Raw genomic sequence first — 26,633 nt, 5'->3', positions numbered from 1 at the left:
TCTGCTAGTTTAAGAGTCTTGGACTCAGAGCATGCCTTCACCCCTTGCGTTCACTAGAATTCTCCAAGCAAAGACTACAGAGAGTGTGTTTTCACCCAGTAGAGATAAGCTTGCACACAAGTGAAGTGGAAAATGAATAGGTTTGTACTCAGAAGAATCCTTTTGTTGGTTGCTCTACTACTATCTTATCAGAATTGACCTGTGATAATTCTGATCAATAAAAGCAATGTATTGTTTCAGTACTTAGCACTAGGAAGATTGCCTATTATTCATTTCAAAGTCTCCAGATATAATGGTAGAATAAAACCCATGAAGTGCGTATTAAGAGAATAAACAGAATGAAAATGGATCGGACACTTCACTGGTGTGAATTAGCTTGCAAGTCCGGTGGCTTCAGCAGGGCAGTTATGTCATCTGAAATGCTGAAGTTTAGTTGCACTTTTTACAAGAGGAAATGTCCACTCTTTAAGGAAAGGAAGTGTGAAAAGCAATGTGTGTGTGATTGTGTGCTGATTTGTTCATATTTACAGTAAGGGAGCTCAAGTAACTGTAGCTCACAGCAAACATTTCTCATCTTTGACATTCTGAATTTAAACAGACTGGTGGTAGATGCTTTTGTAACCAAGCCTAGTCTCATAGGCTGGCTGCATATGTTTCCAGCGTTGTGTCATGCAACCCTGCTCATAATAAATCTAACCAGTTTATTGTTCAAGCCTCTGCACCAAGCCCTTGCCTACAATTGAGTCCCAGCTTATTTGTTACTGAGAAGTAAAAGCAGATTTGTGGGAAAAAAATTTTTGAAGTCCAGTGCAGACAACTGTCCAGGGTTTTCAGTACTTTAATGTTAACTGGTTAAATAGATCAACAATCACCTTTTAGCTCATTGATTGGTGTGGCAAAAACTTGAGTTTGCTTTTCTGTGGCATCCCAGGGGGTGAGTTGCTCAGTGCAGGGTTGTCCCCTTCTCTTTCATTCCCAGGACTTGCCAAGCATTCCTCAGTCCTCCTACGCAGCCTCCAGCAGTCCTCTGGCCAAGTCAGAGCACTGTCTCTCAGCATAAGGACAGTCCCCAGATCTCTTGGATTGCACAATGGAAGATGTATTTTCAATTTGCACTCCTCCTTCTCACTGTGAGTACGATCTCAGTGCCCTGTATGGTCTGCTACAACACTTGCCAGAGAGGTGCCAGGATGGGTGATGCACCAGTATTGTATAGTTTGTCTTAAGATAGATACCCACTGAAATGAAGGAGGCATATGACCCCATCAGAATTAAGGACGTGTAGTATTACTGTTGTGGTTGCTTTTTTTTTTTTTTTTTTTTTGACAAAGCACTTTTCACTGGAAAACAAAGACTTGCAAAAAATGAAATTGTGGGAAAGAGATGATGTTAACTCTTCTTCCAATTCAGGAAAGGATAACTGGAACAAAGTTTGGAGGCTCTTGAAATATTCCATTGTGATATTTTGAAAAGAACATTTGTTTTGAAATTACTTTTTTTTTTTTTTTTACATGCTTTAAATATATACAGAAGGGTCCATTCTCTATTGAAAAGGTCAAAATTTCAAAGCAGTTTAAATAATCAAAACAGGTCCTTTCATTAACTAGCATATCAGAACATGAACATTTTCAACCCGATTTGGGATTATAATTGTCTTTTGAAAATCTTTACACGAAGGGAAAGCTTCTCATCCATCTTTATTCTGTAATTCAAAACTTTAAAGAGACCTCTATGTCTTAGTTAAGGTGAGATTCCATGCAGCATAAAATAAGTAATATGGGTTCTCTTTGTCTGCATTGGTAATTATCTTGTGTATTTCCCACATTTCAGCAACAAAGAATTAGATTTAGCATATTAGAAGAATAAATGGACAATAAGGACAGTTTGCCAACCTGTTACTGGCTTACTTTATCTCGGAGAATGTTCTTGCTGTCTGTGCCTCAACATGCTTATTGTATTATTATTATCATGCATATTATGGAAAAAACATTATAGGCTTTCACGTTCGTTCTGCTTCACGTAGATGGTTTTTACATGCCTTCATTTTTGCTTACAAACTCTGTCTCTGCCATTTCTGCCTATTTTCTTCTATTTTCTCTGCTCTCATTTCAGTTTCTGTCAAAATCAATAGAGTTTAGGCCAATAATAGCTATTGTATTCCCTGAATTTTTAGTACTGTTTGGTTGGAGTGTTCAAAAATTATCACACAATAGAAAGACATTCACAAACAAATGTTGCTGAGTTTTACATTCATTTCTCACCCAACTTCATAGAACCTGGGTTTTCCCAGATTCTCCGTTTTGGGCCTGGGTGGAAGCTAAAAACTCAACATTTGTTCAAGACGTCTGGACCTTCAACAGCCCATGTGGTAATTCCAGATGCATCCACTGGGCTGTACAGATTTGCTCCACAGCACTTGAGAAGGGACTCATCAGTGTCTGAGACATGTTAGATCTACTGTGTGTGGATTAACAGCCTTCAAATGTGCAAGAAATCTGCTGCTCTCTACATGCCTTGGACTTGCTGCACACATGCAGCTCTATGGACAGTACTTCTGTGCTAGGATACTTTCTCTGCTACAATGCTTCCTTGACTATTGTTTAGGGTGTGTTTATGTTCTGCAGCACATATGAATCTGTTTCTTACGGGAAAGCCCAGAAATATGGATACCCTAAGCAAAATGTCTGAGATTATTGAATACAAAATGAAAAATATCTTAATGATTTTTTTTTTTTTTCAAAATCATAGAGAGCTGACACACTATTATGCAGTGATTTTCATTCTGCACAAAGAGCTGTATTTTCCAGCATGGTTCTGTATTAGAAGATTTATTACTATGATCTGTTGGGGACTAATTTCCAAATTCCACCACATAATCTATATGTGAAAAAAAGCAGCCCCAAACAAATCACATTGTAAGCAGAAATTTTTCAGCTTTTGGAATTATGGCTTAAAGAATCTGCCAATGTGAAGTCCTCAAACACTGTTGGGAATCCCATGGACTTTTGTGCCAAACTACAAATTGCAGATGCAGTGTGTGACCCATCCACCTTCTCTGTGTTTCATTTTCTTCCTAACTTTATGTAGGGCAGAAATACCACCTGATGAAATAGGAGGGACATTTATAGAGATCCATTAAATGATTGAGTCATCTATTGTTCTATGGATCCATCTATGATTCTGTGACTATTGCAGGGTAGAAGAGGCAGTCTCTGCCAGAGGAGAGATCTTTGGGAAAACAGAGGTAGAGAAGATCCTGACTTGCCAAAGGGAACTCTGATCTCCATCAAAGGAGAGTGCTCAAGAGTGGTGAGGACATGCAGAAAGCAGGATACATTTAGGCTTTTTTAAACTTGTGTTTTCACCACCATAAGCCCTAGGAAAGATGCATCATTAACACAGAGCATTCACAAAGCTGGAGTTCTGCAGTCTGGAAGGTGAGATCTCACCTGAGGAGAAGCTAAGGCAGCTAGGCTAATGCATCTCATTTTTCTGGAGGTCTAATGCCCTTGCCCAGAAAGTAAACCAGGAGAGGATAAGGAAAGAAATGTTATTTCTCTCTCTCCTAGCAATGTGACACGAGATGACCAAGAGAAAGCAAGCATATCAGGGGTAATTTGACAATTGACACATCAAGGCTTAGAGGCTATATTAAAAAAAAAAACCAACAACTATTAGACATGTCAATTAATTTTGCTTTGCCTCATTAATGAGCATCTTAGTTATGCATCTTCTGTTGGAAGCAGGAAGCAATCATTTTTCCATGTTCTTCACGCTATGACAAGTCCCAGCCCTCCTGAGACACACACGAGACAGGGTATATATAATACAGTGTCATTATTGTTCTTCATTTCATGAATGACTCTTAACTTTCAAATTGAATACAAATTTAATACTTATTTTGAAAGTTAAATGATGTATCTAAAAAAAGAGAAATCTATACAATTCAATGTTTTTCAAAGCACCAGCTTGTTCCATACTTTCAATTTGATTCTCTTGCAGTAGCTCAGTTTCTTCGCTAACTCCAGTCTCAGAGTCTAATCAAAGCCCCAGAAGAAGGAAAGAAAAAAAACCAAAAAAACCCCACCACACCCCAAAGACAAAGCCAGAGCATACTCTTTATTTTGCTATGGGAACTATGAAGTTACCGATGACCTTCATTAAATGCCACAGCCAACTTCTGACATGCTCAGCAGTGAGTCTCATGACCCACAAACAGAAAGCCCATCTAAATCATGGATTGGTTGTATTTGCCTTTTGTGTCTAGAAACCTGCTGCTGGAATTTGCTGAGTGCCTCTAAAAATGTAGCAGAAGGTTCACTGACAAATGGCACTGTCTTTGTAAATTTTAGCTTCAAATCTTGAGCCCAGCAAGCAAAAAGTATTTAATAAAAAAACCTCAAACTTAAACCATCAAAAACTTCCCTTTTTCTTTTATTTTGTAATGATTTGAAGTCTTTAAGCTGAATGAATAACATCAAATACGACCTATGAACCAGTTTGCCTTCAGGTTAAAACAGAAGCAAAATAAAAAATAACAGAATGTGTTAACACAATTTTAAGGTTACGCAACTAAAATATGACCACCAAGAAACCAGGAGATGTGAAAACTGAAGTTTTAACAGAAGCGTAAGTTCTGATGCATTGTGGAATAGGTAAGTGTTAGGTTGATCTTTAAAGAAATAAAGATTATTAAAGTTACCTATTAAGCAAGAAAGAGAGTCTATAAAATACCAAGAGCTTGAGAGAGCATTGTTGTCTGAACTGAGGCAGAGGTTTTTGAAGTAGTTTGTATTCTGTAACCACAGTGCTCTTTCTGGTTGTATTTCAGCAGCTGAATTCCTTCTGTATCATTGGAAACCTCAGCCTGACTGCCATCCTTGACTTCTTGAGGTTTTTGCATCCATACACTGCTACCAAACTTACAGGAACCCAGGAGGCGAGCAGGCTACTTAACTAAATTGAATTAATACTGTGTAAGCATATCTGATATACTAGGCTTTGCAGTTAAACAAAAGGCTCTAGATAGGAAAGAAGCACCAATAAGGATCCTGCTGCACCAGCTGTTGGAGAGGAAAGGAGCTCCAGGCTCAGTAGTGCTGTTAGTCTGTCACACTGAATTTTGACAAGGGAAGTTTTGTCCAGATGGGGAAAGTAGGATTACTTTTTAGGTACTTTTATTTGATTGAGCTGTTGATGGCATTGAGTCAAGGGAGCAGTCGTCTTCAAGCTAGTGAAATCTTGTCTGAATTCAGATCAGTAGTGGAAAACCTTATGGGTTTAAAATAATGGGATTTTGTCTGATATAAAGGTAGATAATTGATAAGTGTTAAGGCTGATGGGAAAACCAACTCCCCTCCACCCTCAAATAATCAGTTTTTTTCAGCAGAATAAGACAACTCTAAAGCTTAAATTCAGAATTACCTCTGTGGTGCCTCTTGAAGGTTGTTCAAGTGTTTCCTACCTTTATTGTCTGGGTGAACCTGGCTCTTTGAAAAACTGCAGTTGTGTTTTTCAGATACTTGAAGTTCTTTGATGAAAAATCTAAAGCTTCCAAGAACATGCAGAATCATATGTTTATAAAAAGACATCTAAAAATATTTTCTGTGAGTTTAAAAAAAATAAATAACAAATGAGCTGTATTATTTATAAATACACTTGCACACAAATATACACAGGAAAATGAAAACAAAAACAAAACCAGAAACAAACAAATAGATAAGTTATTGTATTTACGTGGGAAGTTCAATACCTGCTAGCTACTATTTATCAGAGAGAGCAAAATAACAAGCCTTTTGTTTTGCCCAAATGCAGTATTCTTCTGCTTTGGAAGCTTTAGTCTAAGTGCTCCTGAGCATCGAGATTTAATTCGTAGCTGGATATTTTAGGAAGACAAGATGTGTGCGGTAAGGTTGCCTGTTACTCTACCTCTAGTAACTTCTGAACCTACTGGTCAGTTTTAGCAAGAGGTGCAGAATAGAGGGGAAATACCTCACTTATTGCCCCTGTGGACAGAAATGCTGAGGTGTGATCTAATACAAAGACATTTCTCCTGTTCCAGGGAATCCTTATTGTATGGGTGAAATTTTGCAACTGAGTTTCTTTTAGACATTCACTTTTTAGAAATTGTGTGTGTGGTGGATAAGTGGTGTAATACTTTGTATTAGAACTGAAGAAACAAGTTTATTTCCATCTTTAAAAAGTATGTGCCCCTTTATTCTTGAGCAAAGCTTTCTTTACGTTAAGGGTGCCAAGTCCAAAATATTCTACTGGCATTGAAATATTTGTGTTTTTTTTTAAATAAATATTTCTCTAGGTTCTTTTTCAGTGTGATGAACTTATCATTCCCTAGGAGCCATACCAGAAGCTCTATGAAACTGCTAAGATTCATATGTATTTCGCAAGTCAATTTTTATTTTTAAAGGACTTATCTACATCCTTGCTTTCTGCTTTCTCAGTAGGTAAAGCTTTCTGTAAGGGTGCTGACATCTTAGGCCAGTACACTACATAGATAGGTGAGACAACAGAGTGTAGATGCACAAATGAACGTATTTTCTATTTTCTTCAGGGGTTTGTTTGTAGGCAGTCTTCTTTTTATACTCCAGCGCCCTTTAACTACCCCTCTGCTTCTCATTATTCTCTGATACTGGTGTTTCTCATGGTGACACTGTTTTGTGTTTTGGCTTATACTGGAGGTCATTTAGTCACACCTGGGATAGCAGTTTTGAATGTGTCTGAGAGGAAATGACTCCAAAAGAAAACACAGACCTGGAGGACATTTTTATCTAGAAAATACAGAAAACACAAAATGAACATATTACATTATACTTACAGTATCACAAAGCAACATTTCTACCAGGAAAAGGAGGGCCCCTGTAACATTTGAGCTAATTTTTTCACACGGTTTGAGCCATGTATTACCATGATGCTGTGCAGTAACTAGCAGCAAGTTTCAGGATTTCTTAGCATCAGGCAGCAACCTTTGCCTCTCATAGCAAATGTCACCTTTGGGAAGGAAATTTCGGATGAAGAGCATTTCACTGGATCAATAGATGACACCAACAGAAAAGGAAGCATGCATTTGTCTTGCCATGTCTTACATGCAGCTATGGGCAATAGAGGAAAGTACGTTATCTAGAGATTGTCTCTGATAAGGGAATATCCCTCAGACTCCCAGTACAGCTAGCAATCATGCATTGATTTTCGAGAGACAAGCTGCGGCAATTTTTAACTTTCAGTTTTATACTGTGGAGCCACAGAAATAAAACCATGTCTCCACATGGAAGGAAAATTTGTGAAATTTCTTTCTAAAGGCAGCCAGGCAGCCTATCATAACACTACTCGAACACCTTAAACACAGTTAGTATCCATTATGCCATATAGAATAACAAGCGGGAAGGAGAGCACTGCACAATAAATTACAGTTTTCTTTCTCTTTTTTTCTTTCTCTCTTTATTTTTTTCTAAAGGCGGGAGACCTGATTTCTATAAACAACCCCCTAAAGGTACTCCCCTACCAATAACAGTCCACCGTAAAATAGATAAGGTTCTCATTATGTATCCTCCATGTCTTGATCATAATTTCTATCATGGTTGACATTCTGGTCCAGTTGTATCAGGTACATTCTGTGTAAGTCCTTTGGAAGACCGGGATAAAACCCTGCTGAATGCAGGATCATTTTGCCTTGGGGAGAGAGTTAGTCAAAGTGCACATAGTTCAAGGTGGATTTCTAGTCAGATTTTGCAGTACTGGGACATTCTAAAAGAAATATTTTTGAATCAAACATAGCTCAGAAGGAATTAAATTAGGTTTTTAATGCTTTTTTTTTCTCCAGAGCCATCAACACAAATTACTTTCTAAAATAGGCAGCTAAATATAATAACACAGCAATAAACTGAAAAGAAAAAGTTAATACTGTTATTATGTGATGCATTTTGTTTGACTAAATTGTACAAATAATTTCCACCATAATTTCAGTGGTGTTTATAAAAATCTTTTAAAAAGATTTCAGTTTAACATTTCCTATAGCTGTGTTTTTTCATAATCTAATTGAATTTAAGATATCTGTACAGTATCTAAGTTTTCTCATCTTGATAACTGCCTAATGATGTTTTAAATATAATGGTATCCTAGAGTATTCTCCATGTTCACATAATCCCTTCTCTTCCCATCCTTTCACCTCCCTTCCCTTTATTTTTTTTTTTTTTTATAAAGCTCTTAGAGATATAATTAAGGTGGCCTAACATATATTTGCTTCTTTCAGAAAACAGGTTGTATTAAAACAGAATTTTTTTTTAAATGCAGTGTTGTCACATCAGTCATCTGCTCAAACCTGAGGCTGTTGTCTTTCATCAAAACCTTTAAGAAGAGTTCTTCCAAAATGGTTTGTTATAGCTGCATTTGAACAAAGCATGCCTTGTAAATACTCTAAATATTTCAGACAGTATTCTGTTTCTTTATTAACATTTTCATCATAGTTTCACAAAACGCCTTATCTGGCCATGTTTGAATCTGCAAGCATTTATTTTTAACTGTACTGTAATTGATGTTACGTGGGTCACATAATACTTCATGCTCTTCACAGATTGCTATCCCTGTGTCAAAGTCTCCTGTGCATGCATATGTTAGTGCAACAAATATTATAATATGAACAAAAAAAAAAAGGTAATTCATATCAAGTAAAAAATAAATTCCCGAAGTTGAAATTGCTCTAAATATCTGTCTGTTGTTCCCCCAGACTCTATCTGTTTTCCCTGTTTAGCTCTATCTTGTAAAATCTTCTGTGAAAAAGGAAAGGTCACTTTTGTCATGTCAGTACAGAAGCTTCTAGAGATCTGACTGGAATAACACTAATGGTATTTTAGAAGCGTTTTTCAGTCCAAGCTTACAGCTGTAGATTCACCTTTTTTTCCTCTCATCTTTATACCCACCTATTCCCATGCTGCATAAGTATTATAAACCTGCACGTGAAGCCAATGGTGTATTCAGTTTAACAGTCGGCATCCCAACTCCAGCACCTTCACACATGTACAATTTAACTGTGGTGAGGGAAACAACGCAAGTGTGCAGGAATTCACTTTCTGTTTCAGTCTGTTGTTGTGAAAAACAGATACAACTGAAGAAGTCAAGGGGCTTTGACTTGTGGCTTGTCTGTGTTTGTATAAGATGAAATTTCATTTCAGTGCAGCCAGACAGAAAAAGGTCTGTCTGAAATGTAGGACCATGATATGCAATGTGCCTCCTGCCCCCTCTGTCCACAGCAGCCATGAGTCTGTCAGTTCTCACTGAAGGAGGGTGGCTGTTTGCATACAGCTGGATGGACTCATGCTCCTACTGTGATGGTCCTGCTAATTATTAATAAGTCCAGGATGGAGAAGGTCAAAGCTGTGCTTCGTTTTTTTTGTGTTTTTTTTTTTTTGTTTTGTTTTGTTTTGTTTTGTTTTGTTTTGTTTTTTTGTTTTTTCTCCCCACACCATAAAGCTGTTTCTTATTTTGAAACTTCATTGCTCTCTGATATAACATTCACTGGAAACCTCACCTGTTTGCTTGGCGGAGTTTCGATTGGTACTGGATTGCCATTTTAACTTGGCAACTTCTGAGTCTGGTTTCCCAATGGCCTGCCAGCTAAATTGGTGTGTTACAGATGAATGCACAGCTCACAGATGGTGTTTGAGTGTTTAGTGGCTCTCAGAAGTAGATATGTACTTGGTCAGGGGGAAGATTGCATTTTTCCTCCAGACAGAGCAAATGTCCTTGGGGAGGTTTTCTGTGTCAAGGTAGAAGCTGTTCCACACATCAGGTACAGGGCCTCTCTTAGCTTAGGCAGGAGTACTGCCTACATATACAAGTATGTCTTTTTCTCTTGAGTGAGGCGTGCTGCTACTCTTAACATAAATGAAACATTTTTAACCCTGATTCTCCTGAACTTCTATAGAAGTTTTACACTTTAGTTTTTTTCTTTTTAACTGAGATAAACTTGAAGGCGTATTTATTACTCTGGTGTCCCTGTAAAGTTCTTCTCTAGGTTCTAAACTCTGTTTTATTGCTCATGCACAAGGTTGAGTATTCATGCTTGCTTACTAGCAGAACAGCTTTACAGATAGTGTTGTGTGTGTTGGATCTATAGGTCCACTGACATCTTGCATCCTCCCCTATGTGGGGCAGGTCTTTTTCTCAGTAATTCATTGTTTTTTTATTTACTTAAAACAGTCAGTGGGCAAGAAGTAGGGAGGAGCTACATGCGTTTTTTTTGCTTCTTGACTGGCCGAGTCATGTCATGAGGATGAATAACAGAGACTATTCACTGCCTTTTGTTCCTTACTAGAGTGAAATATAAAACAGAGCTTCTTAAAAGTTCTAAAAGCCACACTCAAGTTTCCCTGTTTCATGTTTGTTCCCATCCAGAGCTGCAACCACACAGACTGGAATATTTTAAGTCTGTTCTTGTAAGATTTCCAGACTCTTTTGCCAAGCCAATAGGCCCATGAAAATGCAGTTAAGCATGAAATAAGCAAAGTTTTAGTTGCCTACCTAAATGGGAGGCATGATGATAATAATTTGGCTTTTCTTTTTTCCATTTTTGCTTTGTCATTGTCAGATGTTGCTCAAAGCTGAAATGTGCAAACTCTGCCAGCTCTCTACAAGGAACCACACTGTCCTCCAGCACTATTGCCACTCTGCCTAAATTTTGTGATTCTTCCTTCCTCCTATGCTTCCTTCCCCAGCTTCATAAGAAATTTCTTCTCAGTTAATTCCCCCAGGAAATTCTAAGTTAGCTAAAGGCAGGAGATGGGGTCCTCTGACAGCCTTTCACCACTGGGTGAAGAGACTGCTGAGGACACAATCTGATGTTATTTGCCAGTTTTCTGTTGTCACAAACTCTTTCGTAGTGAAAGCTGGGTGTCCACCATTTTGAGGTTAGCACAGATGTATCCAGAGGAATATGGAGCTGTCAGCACTTTCTTCCCTTCGTCTTTAACGAACATGTCTTAGCCCACTGACCCACAGTGTCCATCTCCCAGTATGGAAGAACATAGTGGTCCCTCCAAGGCAACAGCTGCGCCAGGCTATATCCCCACAAGTTTGTCAGTGTGAGTGGGTTGTGAAGAAAAGTTCAGCTGATGTGTTTGTTCTACTTCGGGCTATGCATGTGATGCAAACACACCTGGGCTGTTGCTGATCCAGAGCTTTCTGCCTGTTGGCCACCTCCTCATGAGCTGACACAACATGGATCTTGGAAGAAACTTGGCCACCATGGCCCTCCTCCTCCCCAGGTTGGCGGAGCAGCGTGGGTGTTGCCAGGTGTGCTCACATACGTAAGTCACGATCTTTGCAGAAAACTGAAACTAGTATTGCAGTTATTGGCTGACTGTTTTTCCTGCTTTGCAAGGATATTTAATTCTAAAGCCTTCCTTCAGGGTTTTTGGATTTTGCATGCTTCTGGCAGTTTCTTTTTCTACCACAGGTGCACCTGAAAAATAAACCTGTCAGGATTTCTAGTATACCTTCTGTACCATGATTTTGGATTTTTTCAGCAAGCTGTAGAACAAATTATCCTATGATCGTTTGCATGTTAAGGAATACCTAATGTTCCTTCAGGTCATTTTCCACCTCTCTTACAGCAGATAGCCCCTAGATAGCCCCTGTAACTGTTTGTGGTACCCGCATTCTTGATGCTTGCAAACTGAAGAATATGAAGCATAGGTGCATTGTGGAAAGAGATGAGAAAAAACAGTGTCTTCATCCTTGGCAAATGTTCTCCCTAGTTATATTCACTTTGCATACAAATAAACAAAAAAGTAATATTTTATTAGGAATCCAGTGGATAGAATAATGGACTGTAACTCAGCAGAGCTCAGTTCACAGCTCTGCCGTTGGCTTATTGGGCAAAGTCATTTGTATCATCACTATACAGACTGGGACAAAGACAATCTCTTTGTAATGCAGTATGAGATCTATAAAGGAAAAATATTATGCAGAAGGAATAATAATAAAATCCTTCTAATGACAATGAAATTATATATTTTTTGCATATATTTTATTTATGTTGTGCACAGTGGAATGAACGAGATTATGTTCTGCCTCATGCTTCATCAGTGGTGCTTTTAACTGGTTGCCTTTTTAAGGGATACATGTGTTAGCTCATTATTTTTAGATGTACTTTCAGATACAGTTGTGCTTTTCCACTGAAAAGGATAGCATTTCGTTGTAGTAACACGGGGCAGCATTTCCTGCATCTTCATTACTGTTGATAAGCTATAAAGGGATGATGGGGAGGGGTCCTTTTTGTCTGTGAACTGAGTAAGTATGTTGCATAGATTCTTGGGTTCTGAGGACTGTGATTCCCTCAAAGTAATTTGCATAAAGTCATTCGTGTCTGCATTTGCTCTTTAAGTCTTTGCCTGCATGGGTAACACAAAACATTGATTTTTGCCTTATTTTATGTGATGTAAATAATAGATATGTTCAGGAATAGATCCTGAATACCTCATCTGGCATAGACTGGTGCAGCTCTGGAACACACAGGGTTGTGTCAACTGAGAATCTACCCCCACCATCAGTTGTAAGTGCCAGTCTTGCAGTGCATTATACAAATGTTCACTGTAGTTTGTCAGCAGCAAAGCTGTCAGCCAACACTACACACTGCCTTCTATCAGCCATTACTTTTCTGTCATCATCATGAAGTGTAGCTTAAGAGAATCTATGCATCGTTTCTTTCCTTCTGAACAATTTCCATTGAAATAATTGACCTGCTTTTATGGTAATTCAGTCTCTGCTATTTGTTACTGCAGCATTTTGCAAAGAAAAATGCAAAACTAATGCCCTAGAACAGAAACATTCAGCCAAATTACTTACCAGTAATCCAAGGAATCATGGATAAATCCATTGCTCAAGTGGCTTCTCATTTGAAGCTTTATATTTTTCACCCAAGGGTTGAATTTTTTTTTTTTTTTTTGGGTGGGTGGAGGGGCTGTTTTGTTTTTGAAAGGTAATACTCATGCTCTCTGCCCTAAAGCAACTATATATAAATCTCTTCTGAAAACCATATCTGCCAGCACTGTCACTCCACCCACGAGTTTTCACTAGTAGCATCAGCTAAAAATATTTAAAGAGGCTGTTTCCACTTGTTTGATGCATTTCATTTCGTGTTTCTGCTTTTCCTTTCTTCATTCTTCAAAAAAGTCAGTAAGAGATATCAATTAAGCCCAGTGTTTTGAAGCAACAACCAGTAAACAGCCTTATAGTATGATCAATGAGTACTCAGGAAAAGTTTGCTGTAACTTACAAGTAAGGTGAGGCCCACTGAATTTTGTTTTAAAGTTGATGAGGAGATTCCAGTTATGGGTTGGGACCTTCCCTGAGACACTGGTTATGCTATATTTTCTACCAATATCTACCATTGGCTGATGGTGTTTATGTCACAGTGTTACACAGTCACAGGGAAGCACAAGCTAGCACAGAAGTGACACTCAGAATCTGGACTTCTGACAAGTTAAACAATAAGGAGGACTTTAATTTCCATTTAAAAGCTGGAAATAATGGTCAAGGTGTGGGATGAAAATAATAAAATCTTTAAAAAATTAATTGCTATTCCAAAAGTGAAAATTACTGATGATTGGTTGTACCTAGTGGACAACTTTTTCTTGATTTCATTGACTTTCAGCAAGCTTGGCTTTCTGTGGAGCTTCTGGGCTGCTATTGCTGTTTTCAGAGGGAAGATGCACAAAAGTAAAGACATCATAGATGTTGCCCTGCTGGTTTAAGCAGGGTCATCACCAGTGGAAGGCTTCTAGGGTTCGATAAAGTGATTGTGCTCTGAATTTTTCTACTTTCCTTTGGAAATTTGTTGAGTAGGTGGATTCCTGTGGCTGAGAGAGCTATCACCTTGGTAGGGATGATGTAGCTCACAGGTGGAGTCATTAGCTCTCATTTGACCTCTTGAAAGTGGAAGTAGGCTGGGGAGCAATGGAGTGATGAAGGAATGGGTTGAATATTTTCAATGATGCCTAAGTCTCAGGGAAGTCCAATAGCTACACTTCATATGGTGTGCTCACAGTGCTTACACAATGAGTTATAGAGTTGGTGTAAGTGTATTTATGAAACTCCAGTGAAAGTACTGATTGCAGCACCAGATCCTACCTCTGTGAAGAAGTTACTTCATCTTCCCAACCCAGTGTTTTGGTCACTAATGTTTCTCAGTGCTTCTAGTGCTCCAGGTGCTGTGAAAGAAAGATGACTTGCTATTGTCAGGAGTCTGAGCTGTGTGCCCTCCTTCTCAATCTGTATGTTGGTTTGGAAGAAGAATTTATGTCTTGAAACATTTTACAGGTGGCATAACGAACATTTCACTCTGGTGTTGCTTGTTTGGAGGTAGTAAATTGGCCCTAAATAATCTAGTAGCAACTGACTCTACCATGCAAGGAGGTGGCAATCTAAATCCAGACTTTTATGGAAAAATCATGGTTACTCGTCCTCTCGTCACAAAGATGAAGATTGACAGTGTCCTGGTAGGATGTAGGTTTCTGGCATGGGTGAGGTTGGGTGGGACATATATGTAATTCTTCTTGTTTAATGAAGGATAAGAAGAGTATTACGAGTTAAGATAGTATTATTATTATTTTTTAAAAAAAATTTTATTCATTATTTTTTTGCACAAGCAGTGAACTATTTTGTCTAACTAAAATAATTGTGTGGCTAATCCTGCCCTATTAACTCTCCTCAAGGAGTCAATACCTTAAGAGTACATTTTGATTGAAGTTATTAAAGATGAAATAAATTTATTTATATAAAAGAAAATGTAGTACAATCTGGCTTCAGAGTTTCGAACATCCGGAACACTATTGTAATATAATACCACAGTCAATTATATTTCTTATTTTACATTTTTCTTTGTCTCTTTCTCACACAAGCCTAGACTATGATTTCATAATGTTAATGAAATGTGTTGTGATGTTCCTGTAGGTTGTTGTGAGTAAATAATTACAATATGAGGAAGGTGATTCACAATGTGTCCTTAAGTCTGTAAAGCAGGACTTTGGGTCTGATTAGTATACAAGCAGAGTAGATTGCAGTGTCTTAAAAAGCCCTGCAGAACCACTGACAGATCAGCCTATAGTCACTGCAAATGATCACCTGTCTCAGCCCAATAGATGCCTCTGTGAGAAGTTTTAGTCACTTGTACCTGAGGTCTTCTTAGTGATCCAAAACCTATTTGTTGTGTTGTGTTCTTGACAACTTCTCTGCCCATTCTTCAATAAACGAGGTAACTAAATCTTGAGCCTTCTCACGAGAAAAAGGTCTGGCTGACAGCATGCCTTGCCTTATGAATGCATCTGGCTCAACACTTAGGATAAGGAGTAACATGATGCCTAAACTGGCCCAAAAATCCAGACCTATTGCTGACAAGTTTGGGGCTTTTGTTTCTCTTGCTCATTCAAACTTAGACCAAATGCATAATCATTTTAAGTTTCTCCATTGTTATTCACAGTTCTCTTTGTGACTGCTGGAGAAAGAAATGTACACAGCTGTTTAAGAAAGTCATACGTGTAGACAGGAAAATGATTTTTAAGAGTATAAAATACAGTGCAGATATTGCTGTTGTTTCTTTCAGAGTCATATGCTACACTTTAAAAAGCCAGAATTTTTTTTTTTTTCCACAAAAAGATCTTTATATTTTTGAACTTTCAGAAGCCTTAATATAAATAACAGTTTGAGCATGATGACATCATATTTAGTCCTATAGTTGTGCATCTCAGCTGCTTAGTCATTTAAATCAGTGGAAGTAAGCATAGCAGTTAGAAGTTACAAAAGGTCAAAGAAGCTACTGTCTTTTTAGCTTTGAATCAGCTGAGAGACTCCAGTTTCTTGGAAACAATGCCAAGGCTGCATCTTTGCATTTCATTTTTTTTTCTTTCCCCTTTGAAGCAGTATAGTAATTAGCTTAAAGGGCAAATCACACCACGCTCAGTATCAGAATACTGTACAGTGTAAGCTCCTTTCTATTTCCTCTTTTACATGAAACCAGTTTAAAGATGAGTCTTAGCCCATATTGTATATGGAACATTTGACTGAAGTTCTCTTACCCAAACACCAAAAAGCTGTTCACATTTTTCAGTAAAATGAATACTTTTTCACTACAAATATGACAAGTAATTTTACCATTTTCTCAGAAGTAAAATAAGTGATAAAGTGGCCTTCAGATAACAATTTGTGAGAAAGTGAAAATCAAAGCACGACACTTTTAAAAACTTGGTTTTAATTCTGATTTCTTGTTTTCTTTATAAAAGGAGAAACATGATTTCTGGGAGGAAGCCACCTACCACCTAGACTGTGATGGAGAAAACATTCTACTTTTTAGTGTCAGATGTGTCGGTCCATCAAAAGTTATGATCAGAACCTGTGCCACAATTATCTGTATAGGAGGATTTTACAGTGTTTTAGCAACTGATATTTCTTATATGTTTTTTTTTCTAATGACTTTTTTTTTTTTTTTTTTTAAATTTCCATCTATTTCCAGCTGCCATTCTGCTGCTGAAGTGAAACTGTCCAGACGGGTTGTGGAGCGTCTCCATTTTGTGGTATACGCAGCCTTCTCTGAGCTGGGACCCGCACGCTGGCGCTCTGGGCACTTCTGGCTGCTCCTGCTGCTGGTAGTTCTGCTTTGGTTTGTGAGACTTTACCTACATTATTTGAGCCAATGGCTCTTCCTTCAGGCCATCTCGATTCCTGTTACAAAGTAAGTCCCACTGCCTTCTTTCTCTGTTGGAATGTATCTACTAATAGCTTGATTCAAAGCCATTTCTTTGCACTCCAAACAGAATTGATGGCCAAGAATCGTGCTAAGGGCTCTGCACACAAAGCTTCATAGGAGCCTCTGCAGAGACTAGAAGAACAAGGACCACATCCAAATTCCAGATGATCTGATATGTAAACATGACCCTAACAGAAAGGTGAAAGTGTCAATAGTGTAAATTTTCAATCCAGAACAAGATGTGTCTATTTGTGCATCTTGTGTCCTGCCCACCTCTCTCCCCTCTGGGATAACAAGCAGGTTATGTATCTTCCACAAGAAGCATTTATCATTTTGGATAAAGTATTTTAAAATGCCTAAGAAGTGCACAAAACTGAAAAGCATTTAAATCATATTTGATCATACCAAAGTGATCTATGAGTAAAATACTTAAAAGAATTTAACTTTGATATATCAATTTTACTGTGAAGACTCCAATGGGCTGACATATTTTAAGTATATGATACATTGACTTCAACTCGGGAATCAGAGCTCTCTGGAGAGTTCCAGGAAAAGCATTACTTGTCATTACTTGACACAAAAAAGAAGATGTAGAGCAAGTCTACAAGGTGATATATGCCTGGTTCATCATATGTTACTGTGGGGTAGAAAATGGGTTTATAGAGAAAAAAAAGATCAGTCATGCTTAGGGAGGATTTCTGCAATAGAAACTTCTTTTTTCTTCGCTTTGAAGCATCATGCAAACCTGAATCAGTTAGTAGCAGGCAGTAACATGCAACTCTCTGACCTTTGTCTGCTGTCATACTGGCATAATTGGCTGAAGTTTGTACAGGGTGTCTGAGCATAATCCTAATAGGGCTGAGTATTGTTTAGGTGGTCTAGATATTAATGTAAAGCCAACCATCTCTCGCTTCTGGCCTTGCACAGCCCAGGTGGGCTCAGCCAGCTGGCATTAAAACTTCTGGAAGGCCAAGCATCAAGAGTCTGTGAAAGCAAAGGAAACACAACAGAAGGAAGCAACGTGTGAGAGAGATGGTCATGTTCAAAGTCACTAATCACAGCTCTCCCAGGCAGTCAGCTAGATAAAGGATCATGTTCTCAAGACAAGACGTCCTGGATCAGCATCCCAATCTGTAGCTGTGTGTCCGCAGAACATGAAGGCTGAGTCGAGTGCTCTCTAGTTCCAGCAATTACAGTGGTAGCATTCATAAATTGCAACCACCTTTAGTTAGGAGCAGAGTTTGAGCCGCTTCAATTGGCTTGAATATTTTTCCTTGCATTTCAGCATCTGTATGTATCTCACAATACCGTGCAGTTCCTGTCTCCTACATTGCCACCAAATTTGTTCATTGTCTGAGCTCTGCAAATCCCACCATCCCATGGTGACAAGAGGAGCATTTCCAGTCACTTTAGAATGCTAAAAGCTATGTCTTCTATACCCCATTTTCTGCTTTGTACGATGTCCAAAAGTGCTGCAATATGCAGAGGGGTGAGCTCCTGGGATCTGTGCTCATATTGGTGCTTCTGGGAACTAATGTCTTCCTATAGCCCTGCCTGCACAGTCCCAAGGGTCTGAATGTGCATCAGCTGAACTGAGAGGGGATCAAAGGATGCAGAGGTAGAAGGAGGAGAAATTTGGTTTTTTGTTGTTTTTTTTTTTTTTTTCGTAGCTTAATACAGTTTTTGGTGAGAGGGTTATGACCAAGACAGGGACACAACTTTACAATGCAACATGCTGCATGCATGATTCTATTTTTTATAATGTTTTGCCCAGGAGCAAAGACAAAGTATCTCCTTTTGTTTACTTACAGATTCCAGCTTTTCCCTCACACTGTTGAATTGATCTACCAGAACTCCCTGCTGCAGACCAGTGAAGAGTTGGTCATGGTTGTGGTGGGACCCCTAACCTTGAACGCAGTGCTGCTTCTTATGGTCCTGATCAGATGGGTCTGTCAGCAGCTGTTTGACTCATTCCCTTCCTTCTTGTCAAAGTTCATCATAGCTATGGGACTCTGGACAGTGCTAGACCCCTTGGCAGTGTTCATAGTGGATTCATTCCTGGGGGTAAGTCACTTAAAATAACTTGGACATGAGACCTTGACGTAGAAGTTTGTTTTATTCAATGAATCACTGAAAGATATGAAATTCCACCCCTGGCAATGGAACGTGAAAGTTAAAAAGAAATTAAATAATAATGTTATACATTACCTTTTTATTAACAAAATTCCCATCTAATGGAGTCACTGTGTTTCTGCATAAAATTAAAAGCACTGTACAAGTCATATATGCAGATAAGAAAGTAAATCCACCACTGGAATGATTGCATCTGCTTTGAAAAGGATTACTGCAATTTTGGATGTTAATGGAGATAGGTTAATGAGCAGTACTGATTATTAGCACTTCAGTTTTTTCTAAGAACTGAAACAGACAAAATGAAAAAATAGAGGTTATTGTGTACTTCTCTGACATGTAAGGTAGTTAATATTATTTTCTGGCACACCTGAAAAGACTTGTGAGATTGAAAGACAGACATCTTTAGGGAAACAGCATCATCATATGTAAAATTGTGAGAGTAAAGCTCTCAACTCTATCTGTGCTTATGTATGTGCTATATAGTCCATCTGTATGTTGGTGGCTGGGAACTTTTATCACATCCGAGGTAATGCCCGGTCTCCCAGAACGTGTGTTTCAAATTTGGCTCTCATTATGTACGTGTCATGAGGTCCTTTTGATGGGCACAGGGTGCTGAAAACTTTTCTGTATGTGTGGTACTGCTGTTTTTTCTGCCTGTGTCTACCTTCCAAAGACATCTTTGTTTCTGCTGCTCTCTCAAGATCAAGCAGTAATCCACAGCCCTTGTTGTGGATTAGGTTTTCTCAGGTCTCTGAGTTCCTCATCTGCTAACCTGTGCTCGGCTTTTAAGAAGACCTGCTAAAATATGATTTTCCACTGTTTACATGCTGTTTCCCATTGCAGTGGTTTTGAAAATTAAAATTCAGCTATTCAAGAAAGTTAATTGGAGCTCACTTGGGAGGTAATTGCAATAGTTTAAGCATGTGGCAACACACTGTAGCTCTTACTTGGACAGCCTGCCTTTTTTTTTTTTTTTTTAATTTTATGGTGTAAAACATGCACAGAATTGAATTTTAATTGTAACTATACTGGTGAAGATTTCTTTTCCTAAGAGAAAAACCAAAAGTATTTCCCCCATACCCAGGCTAGAAACATTTGAATATTCAAAAGGCTTTTTTTCTCACCCCTAATACTGGTGTATTCGTAAAAACTGGAGGAAAGGCTGAGGTTTGCCTTGTCTTTCCCACACTTGCATTGAGAAAATAGTTGCCATTGACTTCAGTAGAATTGTGCTCCATTCTGGTCAGACTGGATTTGTTATCATTCTCAAATAGGGCTTGGTCAGGAGGAAATATGAGATATGAATAACTAAGTTTTTCATTATGACAACAAAAAAGCACACCTCTCTCTGTACTTTGTGCTAAAAATTTGACAGTTTTACCCACCAAGATTGTCTTTGGTAGAAACTCATTTGTTCAAATATTACACAATATACTGTGTGTATCCTTTCCAAAATGAGACTATATCTCTTACATGTGTTTTCATTATTGCGTTTGTAATTTTTTTTCTTGTGGCATTCTTTCACCAACTATTTCAGATTTACTTGCCAATCTATATTATATCAAGCGTTTTTTAAATGTTGTGTTTCGGTAATTTGAGTTACTTTAGGGCTAGGATGTATCTTAGTATCCTAAATGGCCTTAGTACTTATGAAAGATGACAGATAGCCCTGGAGACAAAAGTTTCTTTGTTTACTAATACTTTTTATTGTTAAGACTAGAGAGCAATTGAATATTTCAGGGGTGTTCAACTCAGGATACTGTGTGAAATGTGTGATTTCAGCTTTGATTTATTGTTATTTTGTAGAAAGATGTTCCAGATGTAAGAAACTTTCTTATGATTTTGGAGAATGCCATTCAAGTTCCAGTTCTGCCAGAGCTTTCCTGGGACCAGTCATTTTGACTCTTTGTAGCTTGTTAAATGCAGAGAGTAAGACCTTTTTAGCCACGTGGATAAATGTCACCACGTAAAACATCAGAGATCGCAAAGTGCTCACATGAACATCCCTCTGTGGTGTGATGGGTATCTGAGTCAGACGTTGACAAATGTTATTTAAACAGTTTAAAATAAAGATGCCTTTTTTGGATCATGTCTTCAAGGACCATGGAACAATTTCTTTGTTATAAGAAACTGATAGAAAGGTACACTTTCTCCAAGACATTTTTATTTTGCCAGAAAGGACTGCTTGATAAGGGAGAAATTTATTCTTATTTGAGATTCAGAATTTTGCCTCTTTGGAGGGATGTCAGAATGTAACTGCTGTGCAGAGGGTTTTCACTCTTGGTAGACGGTCTCTTTGGTAATAAAAAATGAGGCAGGCATCTTTCTTTTTTTTTTTTTTTTTTATTTTTTTTTTTTTTCTTCAAGAGGCAAAGATAGAACAAACAGGGAAATAGAAACAGAACCAGAGTATTTTCTTTTTTTTTGTAACCAACGTGGACAGATCTGAGTTAGTGATTAGTCTTTATATATAGTCTTTATACATCTCCTGGGACCTGTAATTCCCATTACAGAAACCTAGCAGTGTTGCAAAGGGTGGTGAGAGAGCAGAAATACACTCAAGAATTTCTGCCCTTGTATAGCTCATCATTGGACTTGCAATTGTCTTTGCTTCACCATGCATGACACTGCAAAGGTAGTCAAAAAAAAGGAGAAAGTTTTGAGTCTTTCTAAGGATTAGTCTAGGCAAGTTGCTCAGGAAGGTGCAGATTTCTTGAAGCCTAAAGGTCACAGACTCCCTCTCTGAATGATAAACACTGGATTATTTTGTGGCGCAGTTTCACATCCTAGTGAAATCTGTCAATGTGATTTAATATGAATATGACTGTCACTGTGTCACCTTAAAATGAAAAAAGTGAAGAGTGGAATTTATTTTAGCTCTGAGCAGTAGAAGACCCATTATATATGTAGCTGAATTCTTCTAAATTGATCCAGTAGAGGGCAATAATATGTCAATACAGTAAGCTAGTTCTTAAGAACTATATAGGGGGGAGGATCAGGGGGAAGGAAAAGAGTAGGTTTTTGAAAAATCTTTTTTGTATGTTTTAGCAGAAATATAGTAAAACATAAAGTTCTATGGAACCTTCAGGATTCATTGTGAATCTTTGCAAAAATACACAAACTACCTTATTCCCAATTAAATTACTGTTTTTATTCTGTGAATATTAATTCCTTACCAACATTTAGTAAGCCGAAGATTTATTTCATCCTCAGCAGAATGCAAATAGTTATACATGCTTATTTTTTTACACAGCAGTTGAACATAAACTATTAATAACATAACTAATCAGGGTATATGACAGTCATATACCTTTGGAGAAGCTATTAATGATACAACTTATGGCTGCTACTTTGTACAGTTAAGAGGTATGTTTAATTCCACCACAGCAGTGGGAGTATGATACAATCAGGTCTTTTCAGAGCTGTTAGCCTCATTGTGTCTTTATTTCTTCTCAGGAAATCAAGAAATTAGAGGGCTGTATCACAAAATAATGCTGAAGCTTGTTGGTCCTTCAATGTTACAGGTTGTTCATGTGGCTTTCCAAACTGGGCTGACTGGACATTAGGAATGGGAGATGAGGGGAATATCTGATTTTCTGACTTAAAAGGTTGCAGACAGACTTGATAATGCATGTATATAAACTAAAATACTGCTCCATAAGGGGGAACTTGTCTCTATTGCACTGAAAAAAGGTCAACCCCTTTGGGGAAAATGTAACAAAACCCTGCTGGTGTCTCCTGTAGATCTGCTTGTAGTTGCTTTTTCCGTTTTTCTCACCTCATTGGGTCTCAGTGAAGCTTTGCGAACCCACTACCTTCTTTGACCAGTGCTGTTGTTTGCAAGGCTGGTGGAAATGCTGTGCTAGGCGTCAGCTAGCAACACATACAGATGCCCTGATACTTCCGCTCGGCATTTCAGATAACATGATTGTTACCTCTGTTTTCCACTGGTAGCACCAAACACTGACTTATTCTGAAACTGGGAATTAGTGTGTATGCACCCTCCAAAGTGCACGTGTTTAAAATTATGTAACTTGCTGAGTCTGGTAGGAACCAGCATTTTTCTTGTGACAGGGGCAAGTAATTTTGAGACTGGTCAGTCTGCAATTATGCACTGGCACAAGTGTTTTGTGGTCACTCAACACTCCTAAAAAACAGCACCATAAATCATTCAATATTAGACCTCTTAGGTCATTGAAATAAGAAAAATTTCAGCCTTTGTACTTCGTGCTTTTCCTGAAATATGTTAACCAGTATTTTCACTGACACGGGTTTTGTTCAATAAGCCACCTCTAAATGGTAGATTTAAATTGTATGAAAATAAGCCAGAAAATAGTTTATTAGTCTTCATGGTTAATTTAAAATACTGTGTAGCAGACTAAGTTTCAAGCCATGTGGCCCACAAATTACAGTTAAATCCTTCTTCTAAATAAATTTTTGTTCTTTTGTGTCTATAGGTAAATCAAGTTTGGTATTTTATTATTGTTGATGTTTTTCCCCCATGACAGCGACTTGGGAACAGTGTAGAGAAACCCATTGCTGATGCTGCAAAGCTCTACTGGGTCTTCTTAAGAGCAGAGGAGTCAGGGATTCCTGGTGCCTTAATTACTGTGATGCTTTATACAATCCTGTTCATCATCTCCTCAACAGTGTTGTACCTGTACTTTTTAAGGTATGTCTCTTTATCTCATTATTCCCTTAGGAGCTTAGGCTCCAGCCCCTTCTCCTGTAAGGTAAAATAAGGTGACATCAGAAAAGATACATCAATGTCACGTATTCAGAGTCCAGAACTTCAGACAATCAAGGAGGGGTTAGCTCCTGCTTAACTTTTAATGCATTGGTACTTGGTGGGCACAGTGAGTCAGAGAGGAAGCCACTTATTTCCTCAACAGGAACATGAGAGAATGATTTTTCATAGAGTCTAGGAGTCTCTGTTGTTTTGGCTTCAAACAGTGGTGTCTGTGTCAACGATTTAAGCTGTAAAGTGTGTGTACCTTTTATTTAGGTACTTTGGAAGATATCTTTAGTCTCCTAAAAGGGGATTTTTTGAAAAATAGGGAAAACTCAGAAAGCTACATATGGTGTGAAGTGCAAAATCTCTGAGTCTGCAGTGTCTCCTAGAGTCTTGTAGCCTTTTAATCATACAGGATTTTTTACTTGATGTGAGCAAGACTTTAACCCACCGCATGACGTGACTTAGTCCAAATAATATTTCCATGACTTTACCCATAATCGATATTCAGTTCATCATGAAATTTGACCAACTACCTTTCCTGTCACCATTCTAGTAGGCATCATTACTTCTACAGTCAATAAGGACAGGTGTAGGACACTGAAAATGAATGAGATAGGTTGTCTTAATATATTGAATGAGAAGGTGTATTTTCTTCTTTTTTTGAGTGACTCATCTCTAATGCAGTATGAAGTTTGCATTGGCCCCTGATTCACCTAGTGATGAACACTGAGTGGTGGCAAGCACAAATAAAAAGCTGTACACAAAGGCAAGATGCAGGCAGGTGCAAGAATAGAAAAGCTCAGCATACACCCTCCATCTGACATAATCATCCCTCGGTCTACTTTTAGCAAACTCTTGCAGCAGGCAGAAAAAGATAAATGGGAATGTAAATTTCTGCAAAGTATTTCAAAGCTTGTGCATTCCTGGAAGGTGTGCACAACTCCAATGTACTGGTAGCCTAGTTAATTAGTTTTGGAGATGTTAATGCCTTCTTAATCATTGACTTAATAGTTTTGAATAGCTTCATAAGTTTTAGCTGCTGTCGTTTATTACTCAGGAAAATTAATTTAAATTAAAACATTTGTAAGGCAGGTTTTTATGAGAATATTACCAACATCTTCATTGTCTGGGGAACAGGTGCAAGATCATCAAAGGTTCCTTTCCTTCTGGATCAATTTTCCCATAATGTTTTCCAATAAAGGGGTGGGGGGAGAATGTTACTAGGGGAAAGAAGTTGTCTTAGTATGAGACATTTTAAAAATGATTCATGCAAAATACAAAAGCAAAGGGAAGACAATAAAACCTGTTACAATGCATAAGGTCTTTGAAGTTCTTCGCTTGATAACAAAAAGAAACATTTTAAAGACTGGAGTCTGTGCAGAATAAAGTTATAATATGAGCTTCTGAAATTGGATTGCTTTCTCTTCATTGTATGTCCACAGCCCTACTTGGAGCTGGGTAGAGCTGTTCAGCAGCACACTGTCAATCCACTAATAATAGCATTAAAACCGTTAAAGTGCTATAAAGGAAAGCATCTCTGCAATTCATAACATTATTTCCTGAATATTGAGATATCAGCACTTATTTTCAAGACAAAATGGTATTATAACCAAGGCAGTAGTATCCCTTTGTGTGAATATTTCTCAGGTGTTATATCTCAAAAAAATTCAAATGTAATGTTGCTTGACTCAGAAAATCTATTTTTTACACAAGCATCCACCGCATCTTTCTCTTTTAAGGTAAACTGATAGAAATATCGAGGGATGTCTTCTGTGTCCTGAGACAGCAGTACACAGGGAAGACTTTGGCTGTTGGATGGTGGAGTTGGTGCCATTGGTTAGAACTACTCAGCAATTTGTCATTTAACAGAAGTATTCAGCAAAGTATAAAAAAGGGATGAGAACAGTGAACTCGCCAGACCACCAAAGCAAGTAGGGGAAGTGTCTGTTTCTGACACAGCTAGAAAGCTTCATAGCAGTGCTGACAAAAAACCAGGAAGCTAATGAAATCATGGGCAGGGGATAAACAGCAGTAGGCTGTCTTTATAAACCAACATACCTCAATAAATCTGGCTCCCCTTGGGTGTCTTGGGAGCCTGTAGTACATCCAGGGTGGAAAGATATTTTAATTACCTTTTGGAAAAATGAAGTGGCACTGTTTGCAATTCTCTCATTTTAATTCCACTAGACATTAGAGACAGAAAATTGTTGGTGAAATGTTTTCTGCACTGTAAGAAAATGCAGACCCATCTCAACTAAAATTGTCTGCTGGAAAAAGTCTTAAATTCCTAGTATTTGAATTTTTTTTTTTTTTGAGAAAAGTTTCAAAAATCTGCATTTTTCAATGTTAACAACAAAATTATTTTTATATTTCTTACAGTTTTTTTCAAAAACATATGCAGAAGGCTCAAGTTGAAGATGTAATAAATTGTTCTAAACCACTCACACTACTCTTCGAATTTTGGTTTGTGTAAATTTTTGAGAAGCCCATGTTTTGACCTGATTCTGGATAGTGGATGATTTCCATGTTTTATGTTCTTTGTGATAAATAAATGAACATGTAAGGTATCATACTGGGTCTCATATCTCTAGAAAACAGCATCTGAGTTTGGTTTTGTTCTTTATTGCATCATCAATATAAATTATTACTGTCATATTTATAAGAAGCCATGTTAAGATATGAGAAGTGTTTTATTATTATTTTTTTTTCCCAAAGAAAAGAAATCAAAGCAGGTAACAGGAGCAAGCTGTGTACTTTTGGGCAAAAGGAACAAAGCTGGAAGACATGCTTCATGATTCTTAATTAATTCAAAGTTAATTATATTGTTTATAACCATGTGCTTAAAATCTTCATACAGAAAATGTTTATGGCAGCAAATAGACAGTAATTTAACTGCATTAAATTTTACTTCATTTGAAATAAGAATGTTACATTAAGTGAGCTTAAATAAATGGCAAGGTCTTTTTCTTGTTTCGCAAGATAAGTGGCAAGTCATTTAAATTGCTGACCTGGAAT

At 37.8% G+C, this 26,633-nt stretch overlaps 1 protein-coding gene across 1 annotated transcript in view; it reads left to right on the top strand.

Moving 5' to 3' along the window:
* The window catches only part of LOC136097754 (uncharacterized), a 190,710-nt gene that overhangs the window by 117,549 nt on the left and 46,528 nt on the right, over positions 1–26,633 (top strand). The window contains exons 19-21 of the mRNA XM_071805503.1: positions 16,517–16,735; positions 18,562–18,814; positions 23,392–23,555. Coding sequence (XP_071661604.1) covers positions 16,517–16,735; positions 18,562–18,814; positions 23,392–23,555 — 636 coding nt within the window. The remainder of the gene's footprint in view (positions 1–16,516; positions 16,736–18,561; positions 18,815–23,391; positions 23,556–26,633) is intronic.

This window comes from Patagioenas fasciata, chromosome 2 (assembly GCF_037038585.1).
Source record: "Patagioenas fasciata isolate bPatFas1 chromosome 2, bPatFas1.hap1, whole genome shotgun sequence".
Lineage (NCBI taxonomy): Eukaryota > Metazoa > Chordata > Aves > Columbiformes > Columbidae > Patagioenas > Patagioenas fasciata.
This window is presented reverse-complemented; position numbering and strand designations above follow the sequence as displayed.